We start from the raw sequence: 12087 nt of genomic DNA on the forward strand, positions 1-12087 counted from the left end.
CACATGGTCCAATTACATCTTAGAAAACGCAGGCGATGGTGAGGAGCTCTGACTAAATTAGTGGGAACACCGAGATCGAGCTGCAAACTCATCCAGAAGACTCTTAACGTGCATCTACCAAAAAAAATTAATACAGAAACTTTCTTGCATTCCGATCTCTTATGGCGTTTTGCTGAAAATCTGCTGCATCGCTTAAGTCTTCATCGAGTATTTGCAAACTTCAGAACAGGTCAATAATTTCTGCGCAAGAACAATTGAATGCGTCGAGTAACTCATGCGCGAACAATTCAATTTCAGAACCTTGCTTTCCACCACGTCACTTGACACAAAGTCATCATATACAATTCTTTGGACAGTTTACTTCGCATCCAACGAGTATATCGTGGTCACCCCTTCAGATATTACTACAAGAGTATGCTTTGTTAGACTGTCGTTACAATATTTCGACAATTTTAATGACACCAATTATTGGTTAGATCAATTTGCCTAAGCTTTGCAATTAAGATGTTGTACTTACCAATATAACCAATATACAAATCAATATCAACGTGTAGATAATTAAAGACTCTATTTAAGTAAGCACACAGAGCAGCTGGAGTAAAGCATGTAATTGCTGCAACTTGATTTCAGACGGTTATACACCCTAAAACAATACGTCAAGACAGGAAAGGTTCAGTAAGAAAGGAATTCCAATTAAAAATTAATTAATCAATTATATGCGACAGCGATTTTAGCAGAGCGGTTGCAGACAATATATCCCAAATATACATTTACGATGGAGATTTCTAGGTCTCATGGTTGACGAGATTCATCAGTAGGTTGACTGTTTTGTTAATGAAGAGACTAAACGGAATGGCAAATATTCTTTTGTCAAGAAAGTGCAAGTAAATAGTACTATTGAAAGCCTTTGCTCTCTTGTCCAAGCTCTCACGGCAAGTCGGTTGGCTTTATCCTTGCCAACAGCTAGAGCAATATAACATACCTAAACTAATACTTCACGTTTTTAAGCCAGGCCAAGATTGAAGACTTGTTCCGCACTTCCATCTGGACGCAGATTTATTTTGTCAGAAATATGCGTTACTCTACAAGATTCGCTATTCCTTAAAAATATACAAATCTGGTTAGCATTCACTGTTAATTGAAAATCAATTTAAAGGCAACAACTAAATCAAGAAAATATGAAGCTTAAAATTTATCAGATACTACAAAAGAGCCGCAGCAATCGTAGCTAGAATGGTCAACATGGCGAGGGAGGTCATCTGAATGCTAGCTCCGTCGTTTGTCGATGTCGAGTTGTCACCGACGTACGCAATGCCAAAACGTGAGCCACTTTCTGAGCCACTAGCCGATGAGTAGGCCAAAGCATTACTGCCAAAGGTCTGACTAATTTCATCCAAGATGCTTCCAATTACATGTTTTGAGTCCGTTGTTGCGGTCGTGACTGGCGAGTCAGCCATCATCTCAGTAGCAGGGGCCGAAGTCGTAGTATTAGCTTCGTTTGCCAAGACATATTTGGTAGCAATTGCTGCGGTGAACAGGATAGTAGTAAAAAACTTCATTCTTGTGATGGATGGTAAATGAGGTCGCTGGCAAGTGCAATAATGAGAGAAGGAAGGGCGATCACTTGGACGTGGTCAACGAATGGGCTGCTTAGTAACGGACGAAACGGAGCAAACCACAACCTAAAATTCCGTGGACGTTTTGAAACAAATCTCTCTCCAAGAAACCGTAAGAAACGGCTTCCACATTTTCTCTTTGTATGGACACGTTTTTCTTAATTGAAAAGCAACTAGTTGGAAGGGATAGTCAAAAGATAATGTTAAAGTAAAAAAAAGGAACGACGATAGCTGCAAAATATAACATGGGTATGTAAGATATAACATGGGTATGCATTTATGTAAAGCCGAGCATTTACTTGTAATCCTACATGAGGACGCTAATGGCTACAACTATAAACGTCGATGCCTGCAACGTAGCTAGCTGAATACTGACAGCCTCTGAGCTTGAGCTTGAGTTATAGCTTGGTCCTGAGCTAGAATCCGTGTATGAATTGAAGGGCGGCACTCCGGTTGCAGATTCGCTACTGCTGAATTCACTGTCTGTGCTTTTATCGCTCTCAATGATGATTTCAACCGAGCCATTTGAACCGCTCTCTGAGTCGCCCACCATAACATTGTCGGTGCTGTTTGACGCCGCAGAATCCGATGTGTCTTCTTCGTCGAGAATTGTTGTATCGACGTTTGAAGACGCACTGCCGCTACCAAAGGCATTTGAACCTGCAAAAGATACCGACGTTGACGCAAATTCTGATTGTGAGGAAAATGTTGGCAGTGACGAATTCGCCAGCATTGAGGTATTCGCTGACAATGAAGGAGATGCAAATTTCGCCTCCAAAGGATCTATCTCGTCTGCAGACGCAGCAGCGACGACAAGACCAAGCAAGATAAGACCTTTCATATTTATGGTATCAAAGCTCAACAAACAGCGAGTTGAGAAATGAAATGCAGGGTTACGCGAATAGTGCTTAGCATGCACAAAAGCTCAGCCCTGGCAAAAAATAGTGGAAGCAATTTTCTAATAAAACAACAGTCTTTTAAGTGAAGAAAGCCTGCCTTGATGCCGTGGCATTTGAGACACTCTGGACGTTCCTTGCGCATGTCGCTCTTCTTGTTAACAAAAAAACTTCGTGTTTGGCTGCAAAGAAACGATCTATCTTCTTAATTGTGTCTATGTTGTCATTTTATATTGTTTGGTAATTGTATTGTCGTCGTTTCTACATGAATCCGGTCATCGGTTGGGTTCTTGGAGAAATATAAGTGCGTGTTGTCGTGATCATCGGTATTGTAAATATTCCACAGCCTTATTATACCATGCCTTGCAAAAGTTTCTCAGCCGTTAAGCTAGAACAAGATGGTACGAGGGGTCGTGCTAGCAACATGTGTCCAGTCAAGGAAAATTTTGTCAACGGACGAAGTGAAATTTCTGAGTAATGTGCGTGCCTTCATTTAAAAAAGAAAACGATCGGTGAACAGTCTTAGGATTATGATTCACGCCGAATCCATTCAACAAATGGTTTTTGAAAAAATTTACGACACGGAAACTGCTTATGTTGATATTAATAGCGTTGTTTTTTATTGAGGTGGTTCTCGACATCATAAATGTGACAAGCATAGAAGCGGATACTATCACCCTACGCTCAATTAACGATTGCAGCTCATACATCATTCTTTTATTTGCATTTAAGCCGCTTTCGACCCGTGGAGCTCTCACCACTGAAGCTTGTTATCATGAATTCTGTACGAGTGTAGGCACTGTGCATAGAGCTCGATGTTTAAAAAGAAAATAAGGTATTGCGACAACGCCACCTCATAAGCGTCAACCTTTTTGAGAGGCTCGTACATGGCGGACTCCGTAGTGTCTTTTTCGAAATTCAAAAGGACAACTACGGAGTTGGGTCAGCCGTATCTATCCGGGAGACCACATTTTAAATTTCGAAATATTGTTCGGCAAATCTTACAGGCTCAACTAGCCAACACGCAAAAATGACCATTTGTGCTCGAAGTAGATATGCTCAAGCTTTTTACGATCTATAAAGACTCAAATACTCAAATACTTTGAATCGAAAGGTTAGGAGTCATAAAGTCACTGAAATCGTTTTGTTTATGCTCAATAATACGAAATTTCAGTGACGGCTGTCGTGACTTCTGAGTGTTAAAATCGAGATAATTTTTCTAAATGCTAAAACTTTCGTTTGTACGTAACTTTTGGACAGAAATATTCGGAGCTCGTCTAAAGCATTCGATTCCGCGCTTCCTATCATGGCGGCAGTCGAGTACGTAGTTGTGCGTATTCAAGACGTTGCAATAGTCGCAAATCACCGCTAGTCGATAGCCGAAACGTTGAGCTGTCCACTGCCCTGATGCAGCTTAGTGATAACATTGAGAATGCGGGGTCTGCAATGCTTACCACTACTTTGCTGTCATAAATGTAGAGCGTGTGTTGTCGTGGTAGACGGTGCCAACGTTGCGTGTCAAAAGGACGGCAAGGTGCACATTCCCAAGCTCGTAGCTGCTATTCAGTACTTTTGTTCGCTGGAAAAAGCTTCAGGTCGTAATCCCATTAAGTGCGTGGCTTTTGCGCCCAATTTTTGGCTCAATGTGAAGCCTACGCCTGGGATAGCTGCTTCTCGGGAAAAGAATGGAATTGAAATGGACGACTGGACGCTGCTTTCCAGCTTAGTGCAGAAAGACCTTGTGATTCTTACGCCGTCTCAAGCTCACGATGACTATTACGTCATCGAATATGCTGTCAAATACGACGGATACGTCGTTACGAACGATATGTTTCGAGACCACGTCGCGAACAAGGTGAGACAGGATAACAGATGGCACTACGCTGCTACTGATGCAAAAGTGCTCGTATACTTTAGAGGACGTTTCAGGGGAAGAAGCTGACGAGCGATTGGGTTCGCTCGCATTGCATCGACTTTACTTTTGTGGGGGAGGAATTCCTGCCCAACCCACGTGCAATGGAGCGTATACACAATTTTCAGCCGTCCACGCTGGAGTCGCTGCCTTCTTCTTCTCTGTCCATCGCCAACTTGTCGCCACTGAGTGTGCAGAAGGCGCTGTTAAGGAATGAAAATGAATTGGGGGACGTGGACGAGGCCGGAATGGTCGTAGATTACGCAGGGACGAAGCGGAGCAAAAATATCGACTTATCGGAAGTAACATATTATAAATTCCCTCGCGAGCTTCTGCCGATGCTGCATGGCGATGATGGCGAGACGATGTCTAAGTTTCAGGAGCACACTGGCACATATATCGTACTGCCCTCGTACGCGGCTTCATCCTCACCGTCAACGTCATCATCTTCGTTAACGAGGCCGCAGTCAAGTGTTTTAACTCTGTCAATTTATGGGTATTAATTCTAGCTGTTTTAAGCGTCTGAACATTAACCGTTGGTCTGATTTTGGAACGATATAGAACCGAAGGTGGTCGGCAACAAGCGGTACATCATTTAGACGCGTTTCTTTTTCAGATGCAGCAACATGCACAGTACACCCATCAACAGCAACAACAGCACTACATGTCTCAAATTAATCCGTCGCAATGGGTTTTGCAGCAACACGCAGCACGGACCGGTACGCAAGAGGATTGCACAATGGAAATCGATCCCTAGTAGAATTAAATGCACATTGAGCAGTTGTATAAGCCTCTAACTTATTTCCATCCACGCTTGTATCCGTCATTGTCTGCCTCTCCAAATTTTTTGTCATTCTACACGAGCATTCAATACACTTAATAAAACCATGCATTGTACTATTCTTTTATTCTCACGTACTCGGGTTTCTTCTTTCCATCCTTGAGCATCAGTATCCTTCCTCCTCTTGCCTTCCTTTTGAAAAGACCGCCAATTACCCACACGGTACTCGCGGCGATCCGTTTCTGCCCAGGACCGCTCGCGTTTAAACATGTTCACATTTTTCGCATGCTCTTTCTTCTCTTGCTCGGCTTCTCGCCGCCGCTGATTTGCTTCCCGCAATTCGATGTTCATGCGCCGATTTTCAATCTCAGCAAATGCTCGAAGCACAGCTTTGTCAACTGCATCCTTGTAATCACCAAGATCCTTCTCTTTCAGACCCTTTTTAAGTTTCTGCCGTCGCTCTTTATCAACCTCCTTCGTTGCATTTTCAATGGTACGAATGCAAATTTTGCGCCGGTCTTCTTGTGTAATAAGGTTGTACGCCTTCGTCAATTCTGCAATGTCGCAATAGCGATGTCATACAGGCAGTATAAACACAAAAGCTAGATCCCTGACAGAGCGTACCTTCAAATGCCTCCCGAGCATTAGGATTGCGGCATTTGTCTGGATGCACCAGGGTCGATATCTGTTTAGCAAAAACGCAAATTCAGTCATTTTTACACTCCAGAGGGGCAACAATGTAGTCGGCATACCTTGCGGTAATGCTGCTTCATGTCTTCTTCCGTCGCGTCAATATCCAGCATGAGAACTCGAAAGGGGTTTAGATTTATCCACTTGTAGTGAGGTTGCACTAGTCGCTTGATCTGTTTGTCCGAAGAGCCAAAATCAATTGGCGTTGTGACCTTCACCACGTCTTTTTTAATACAATTGGCACTCTCTTCTAACTCCTGCACCTCCGACATAAAGTCGGCCAGCAGTGCGTCCTCGTCCGCGGGTTTTTCATTGCTCTTCTCTTGCACTTGCTCCTTTTCCACCTCTTTCCGAGCTTCATTTTGTTCTTTCTCCTTGTCCGCTTCTTTCCTAGCTTTATTTTGCTCTTGATTTTGCTCCTTCAGCTGCCTGGTATGCTCTTGCCCGGCAGCGTAAGCCTCCTCCGCCGCCTGTAGTAATGACGCATTGTCTGGCTCCAGCTTAAGCCCTTCGTTGTAAGTAGCACGCGCCGCATCATAGCGCTGCAGTGCATGCTCAGCTGCACCTTTGCGACTGTAGCCTTTCCACCAAGTAGGCTTCAAGTCAATACATTTTTCCGCGTCCTTGAGCGCCTTCCCGCGCGCGTCTCCCATCGCTAAGTATGCGGCCGACCGATTGCTGTAATAGACAGCATTTTCGGGATCCAATTCAATCGCACGCGTATACATTTCAACCGCATCGGAAAGCTGTTTGGCAGCAAGCAGTTTGTTGCCCTCAGCCTTAAAGCCCTCAGCCTGTATCGCCCACTCCTCCGTCATTTGAAATTTATCGTCGTTAATGTGTCATAATACCATCAAATAAATAAACTTTCAGCTAATTAAATACAAAGCATTCCAAATAAATTGCTTCGTACTTTGAGCAAGCTTGATATTAAAAACGGAATTGAAAGTATAAGGACAGTATATTAAACTGGATCAACACGCCATTCTTTTATTGCGTCACGCCTGAGCATCTCAATGTATTTCCGTCGAATGATTCGTTCCTATATTTTATTTTTTCTCATTTGTTGACGCACTTTGTAACGGGGCACCCTTTGATAGTACTGATAACAGTACTAGTCAACCTACACTGACAACAGTGACGATGGGGCGCCTCGACTTATTCACGTACACGCCGTGCAGAAGAAGGTTCTAAGTAGCTAAGAGGTCTAACCTGCTGAAGGTAAATTCTAAGGTTTTAGAATTGGAAAAAAGTAAAACTGTATTAAGATATTAAGTTTCTAAGTAACGAGCTTGACTTGTACTGAAGCAGCACAAGTCGGCAGCGCCCCGTTACAGCCGTGGTCAAAAGGGTCATATGCATCGGAATCATCCATTGCAGTTGCACTAGACGAGCAATTAAGGACACGGCCACGTTTTTTTGGGCGAAGTCGTCCAAGTTGACGATTGCGTTCGTCCACTGACCGCCTTTCAGCGAAGGATAACATAAAAACTCCAACTTATAAAGTTTGAAGTGGCTTGCAGAGAAAGCCATAAGCTCAACGCATGATCGGGTTGGCGATATTAACAGCCATTCCCTCGACAGCAAGAAATCTACTCGTTTTGACAGCTCTTTCATTTCTACCAAATGTTGGATGTGTCTGCTATATATTTTTTCCAAATCGCATCCGAATAACGCGCAATACCAAAGCTGACATGTAGGTTTTCAAAGAACGCCGTAATAGTATCGGACAAAAAAACGAGACGAAATTCTGGGCCGTTACTGATATTTAGCATAGCCGATACGACAAGGAGCCTTGTAGATAAATTGTCTTCATTCGTGAAAGCAAGCGCTTACTTTTCTATCCCTTTAAGCCTCCGTTGTTTATTTAATTCTTGCAATATGTGCGGCGCAATTTCATTGCAAATATCTGCATTTTCACTCGTCGGAGAACTCGAATTCCTCGTGAACTGGTCGATTATAGGCACCCATTGGACAAGTGCGCGTCATCAATCGAATCGCGTGACGAGGAAAACGAACTTCGCAATCCACGCATCACGTCGGCTTGTATCGCGAAGAGGCTTGAACACTAGCGTCCGTTGGTTCTTCGATCCAGAATCCACGAAGGCGAAGCTCGGGCTGGTGCCACAAGAGAGCAATCAGTAGAGATTTAACAAGCCGTGATCTTTCATTTCCGTGCAAATATTCGACAGCTGATTACGTAGCGGAATTGGATAATCCCACACGTCTATCTATCATCGGTTTACCAGAGCTCGTGAACACGCGAACTTGTAGCAGCACATTTTTCTGTACAAAGGATGAAGCATCTCGTGAGATATTATCGTATTACTTTCCACGAGTCGCGAGAAAAGACGTCGTCGCAAGCTAAGAAATATAATATCTGTTATTGAAGATCTCTTAACTTTATTTTGTCAATTTACCTGTCCATTAAATAACTTCATTGCTTTGAATATGATGTGATGGTTGATCACTTATAGGTACGAGAATGAGGGCACGTTGTAAGTTTTTGAAAAAAAGGTGTAGATTAAACATTTGCACATCAAAAAAATTCTTTAATAACTAACTATGTATGGCGCCTTCTTGCGCACCGCACAATCGTGTCTTGAAGCGATTGGTGGGGTTGAATTAACCTTAAATCAACCAATCAATAGAATTGATGTCTTTTTGCGTCAATATTACCAAATTTAGTAATATTGAAACTATTAGGTCAAAAGCTGCCGTTCGGGAAACAGACGTTTTTGATCCGGACACAGACGTTTTCATTCCGGTCACAGACGTTTTTGTTCCGGTCACAGACGTTTTTGTTCCGGTCACGGACACGATTAATTGGATAGGTCTAAGCTATTTGATTGGCTTAATTTAGCTTTGATTGGTCAACGTCTGGATAAGAATATGCGCTCAGCGCTAACATCGCCATATATTCACGATTAAAAAGAGAGCAACCTTTGCAACTGACAACGGCAGGAGATAGTAAAGGTGAAAGCTAGAGACTTTAATTGTGATACGGAAAGGATGAAATACTATATGAAAGAATCAATTGCATTTTAGCTCTATTCTGATTGGAATACTGTGGATGTATGTGTCGAGTCCGTCGCTTCTACTGCCAATGAAACCGCTGGTAATATTGCACCCCGTTCTTGTTCGGCCGGCAGCCCTGAAAGGGATCAAAGTTGTGAGTTGCAACGGTGGCTCAGCTGACCGCAAGCGCGACAAAAGGTGGTCTGCGTATCCTTAAAGGGGGCTCAACGTATTCGAATGCCGAAGGATCGCGACGAGTGGATATGTTTGGGGGCACGGAAGTCGAGGAAAGTGTCCGTCCTCTTGTTCTTACCGGCTCCGGTTCTTGTATGACTATCGGAGTCTTTTGAGAGAGCGTCTCCAGTTCTTCGACAATTGTCTGCTGCTGCCGTACAGCAAGGTGCCTAAAGTGGAAGCAACTCTTTCCATTACAGCTGGCAAAACTTCCTCGGGACTTTCGACCGCCTGAGGCCGAGGGAGATTGGGTCTGTATAGGTGCCACTGCTCTGCGAAGTCCGAAAGTTGACGTTGTCCACTCCGTAGCTGGTCCCGTAGTCGGTGTTTGCAAGTAGGACCCCAAACTGTTGCAAATACATATCGGCATTGATTTGGCGCATTACTGGGATCAAGAGGTTGCCGCGCAAGTTTAAGCTGTAAGAAAAGGTGAAATTTAGTTTGCAAACATTAAAATTTCAATTATTTATTAAGGAAAGAACCTAACTGACTGTGCACTTACGTGAGCGCAGAGAACGACACAATCGATTCACATTTGAAAGATCATACCTGACGACGTTGGCATGGCGAAGGTCAAGATCTGTCTTTGGCGAATTGCGAACTCCGATCGGTATTCGAGCATGGAACTTTGAATGGATCGTTGTATCTTCTCACACATCCGAGTAAGTTTTCCATACTGGTTGGTTGAAAGCTTATTATCGATTGTGTGCACCCTCTCCACGAGAGGTTGCAGTGTGTCGGAAATGGTGGATCTGGTTTGTCCATGCCTTAACATTTTTTTCTTTGTGGGGGTCGATCCATACAGTTTGGAGATCTTAAACTGCCGTCCCACTTCCATTTTTGGATTTGTTTTTAAATGTTCTCCATAATTAATTGAAGTCCATTTCGGTTTCAGCACACGTACCTAAAAGAAGTAGGAAAAAATATATTAGGTATAGGTCTGAGACAATTGAGTGGATGAGTGCAATGGACTTACTGAACGTCATTCCTTATGAAACTCATTCCATTCATCTTCGTGTACCAAATGTTTGAATTTTGCCAGGACTCTTTGCAATATGCGAGCACAGAGGAGGATTTCGGAGTCTGGTTAATTGGATTTCAATGCACTTATCAGAGCAAACTCGCGATCAACTACGAAAGCCAGTGGAAGAGACTCCCCGCTCAAGAGGCTCTTGAAATTTTTTGATTGCCGTGATGCAGGACGACTCGTCCTCTGTCCTCATAAGAACGAAGCCGGCGGAGAACGACGTAATAGATTTAGCGTATCCAACCAGATGAAGCAGAGGAAATCCGCATCTACTCGTCTTATATGTTGCATTTAAAATTAAAACTTCCTGAAATTGCCGCAACATTTAAATGGATTCCGGATGAGCGACGAAAAACTGGGTCACATGCCCACTGTCATCCAAGATTACGTCGATTTACAAAAAAAATCTCTGAAGGTCTCCATCAATGCATCCACGCGTACGTCCATCCAACTTATCGTTTTTTTTGCTTTTCGTCAAACATTGTAAAGTTTTTGCTTGGTCACGTCAATACCATCTTCTTTGGACCTTAGGTGGGTCTGGATCTCTAGGACTCGCAATCCAGATTCCATCAAGTCCTGCACTGCCGTCTTTCAGTCTTTGGTCAGACTCATGTGAACAGCGTGACCAGTTAGATGTGATGATGCCTCATTGAAACGGGGTGTATCGTTACATGAAATTAACACTTAAAGGTTGTTAATTAATATATTATCTAAAAGGTAGATAATATTTGGAGGATATTAATTTGAATCGTAATGTTCAGAAATCTTATCTATAAATAGGTAAAGGCCAATATATCTATTTATCCCGCAGACTAATCAACTATAGATGTAAACAAAAGAGAGAGACAGATAAAATAAGATTTTAATTGCATGTTTAGTATTAGTTTCTAATAAAGTTCGAGTTAACAGATAGAAAAAAAGATACTTAATTATATTAATACAATTTTCATTTTACCCTTTTTAAGCTAGTTACCTTAAAGAGAAGTCTTCTTCTGCACGTACTAGTGTACGTGAAAAACGTAAGGCACCACTCGCAACTGAAGCAGTGCGAAGTGGACTTGTACGGAAGCAGTACAAGTCGTAGTGCCCCGTTACACCTGTAGCACTTGTTGGTCCGTCCAAGGACCACATTTCCTTCATCTACGTGGACATGTTAGATCAAAGTGGGAGTACGCATCACGTTTCCCGTGAAAGCTACTCCTTTCTAAGTGACATAGAAAGGAGTGCTGTCGAACGAATGAGTTAGACCGTAGGAAACGATGCAATCTTGGCAATGTTGTCCAATTTGGACAGAGGTGCCCTCCATTCAGCCATCGCCAAGTTCATACAACATGAACTTGACGAGATAAGGAGAAGGTAGCCTTGCTGAATCAGCAAGGCTTTTAACAGGCAGAACTGTTGAGGTTACAACAGGTACAGACCCCTGTACCTGGGATGACGCAAACGCGTCGTCCCGAAACCTTATAGATTGACATCTCTAAGTATAGGGGAGTCGAAGAAACTCCCTCTTGAGATGGTTTGTCGAGTTTAACGATGCCATAAGGGCACGCCACGTCATCGGCGAGCAAATGCAAGTCGCATTCGCTCAATCCAATTTGGCATGTCGTGCCAAAACTTGGGCATTGGACCTTATGTTGCGCGACCCATACGTCTTTGGGTCGCTAGAGGCTTTTAAAGCCCGGCTCAAACAGACGTTTGAACCGCCAAGGGCTGAGTCCAGAGCTCGTTCAGAGCTTCTAAAACTCAAGCAAGGCAAGCGTGATGTTCACGCATATGCCCAGCACATACGACTCTTAGCGAGTTGTATAACAAATAACCCAGTCCATGAACACGCGTACATTACGGTGTTCATGCAAGGTCTTACGGATGGTCCCGTAAAGACCCACCTGTTCCGCTTGGAACTGGATACGCTT

At 43.3% G+C, this 12087-nt stretch overlaps 3 protein-coding genes across 3 annotated transcripts; all 3 read right to left on the minus strand.

The window, feature by feature from the left end:
* Positions 1–1202: 1202 nt before the first annotated feature.
* On the minus strand, positions 1203–1559 carry CCR75_005967 (uncharacterized protein; the record flags this gene model as incomplete). The annotated part of the gene is made up of 1 exon (XM_067964041.1): positions 1203–1559. The coding sequence occupies one exon, from the start codon at positions 1557–1559 to the stop codon at positions 1203–1205; it is 357 nt and encodes a 118-aa protein (XP_067816954.1).
* A 364-nt stretch (positions 1560–1923) lies between these two features.
* Positions 1924–2457, minus strand: CCR75_005966 (uncharacterized protein; the record flags this gene model as incomplete). Its single annotated transcript, XM_067964040.1, has 1 exon — positions 1924–2457. One exon carries the CDS (start codon positions 2455–2457, stop codon positions 1924–1926), a length of 534 nt encoding a protein of 177 aa, XP_067816955.1.
* Positions 2458–5098: 2641 nt separating this feature from the next.
* On the minus strand, positions 5099–6713 carry CCR75_005965 (uncharacterized protein; the record flags this gene model as incomplete). Its single annotated transcript, XM_067964039.1, has 4 exons — positions 5099–5254; positions 5344–5759; positions 5830–5890; positions 5958–6713. 4 exons carry the CDS (start codon positions 6711–6713, stop codon positions 5099–5101), a joined length of 1389 nt encoding a protein of 462 aa, XP_067816956.1.
* Positions 6714–12087: the final 5374 nt, after the last annotated feature.

This window comes from Bremia lactucae, linkage group LG3 (genome assembly GCF_004359215.1).
Source record: "Bremia lactucae strain SF5 linkage group LG3, whole genome shotgun sequence".
Lineage (NCBI taxonomy): Eukaryota > Oomycota > Peronosporomycetes > Peronosporales > Peronosporaceae > Bremia > Bremia lactucae.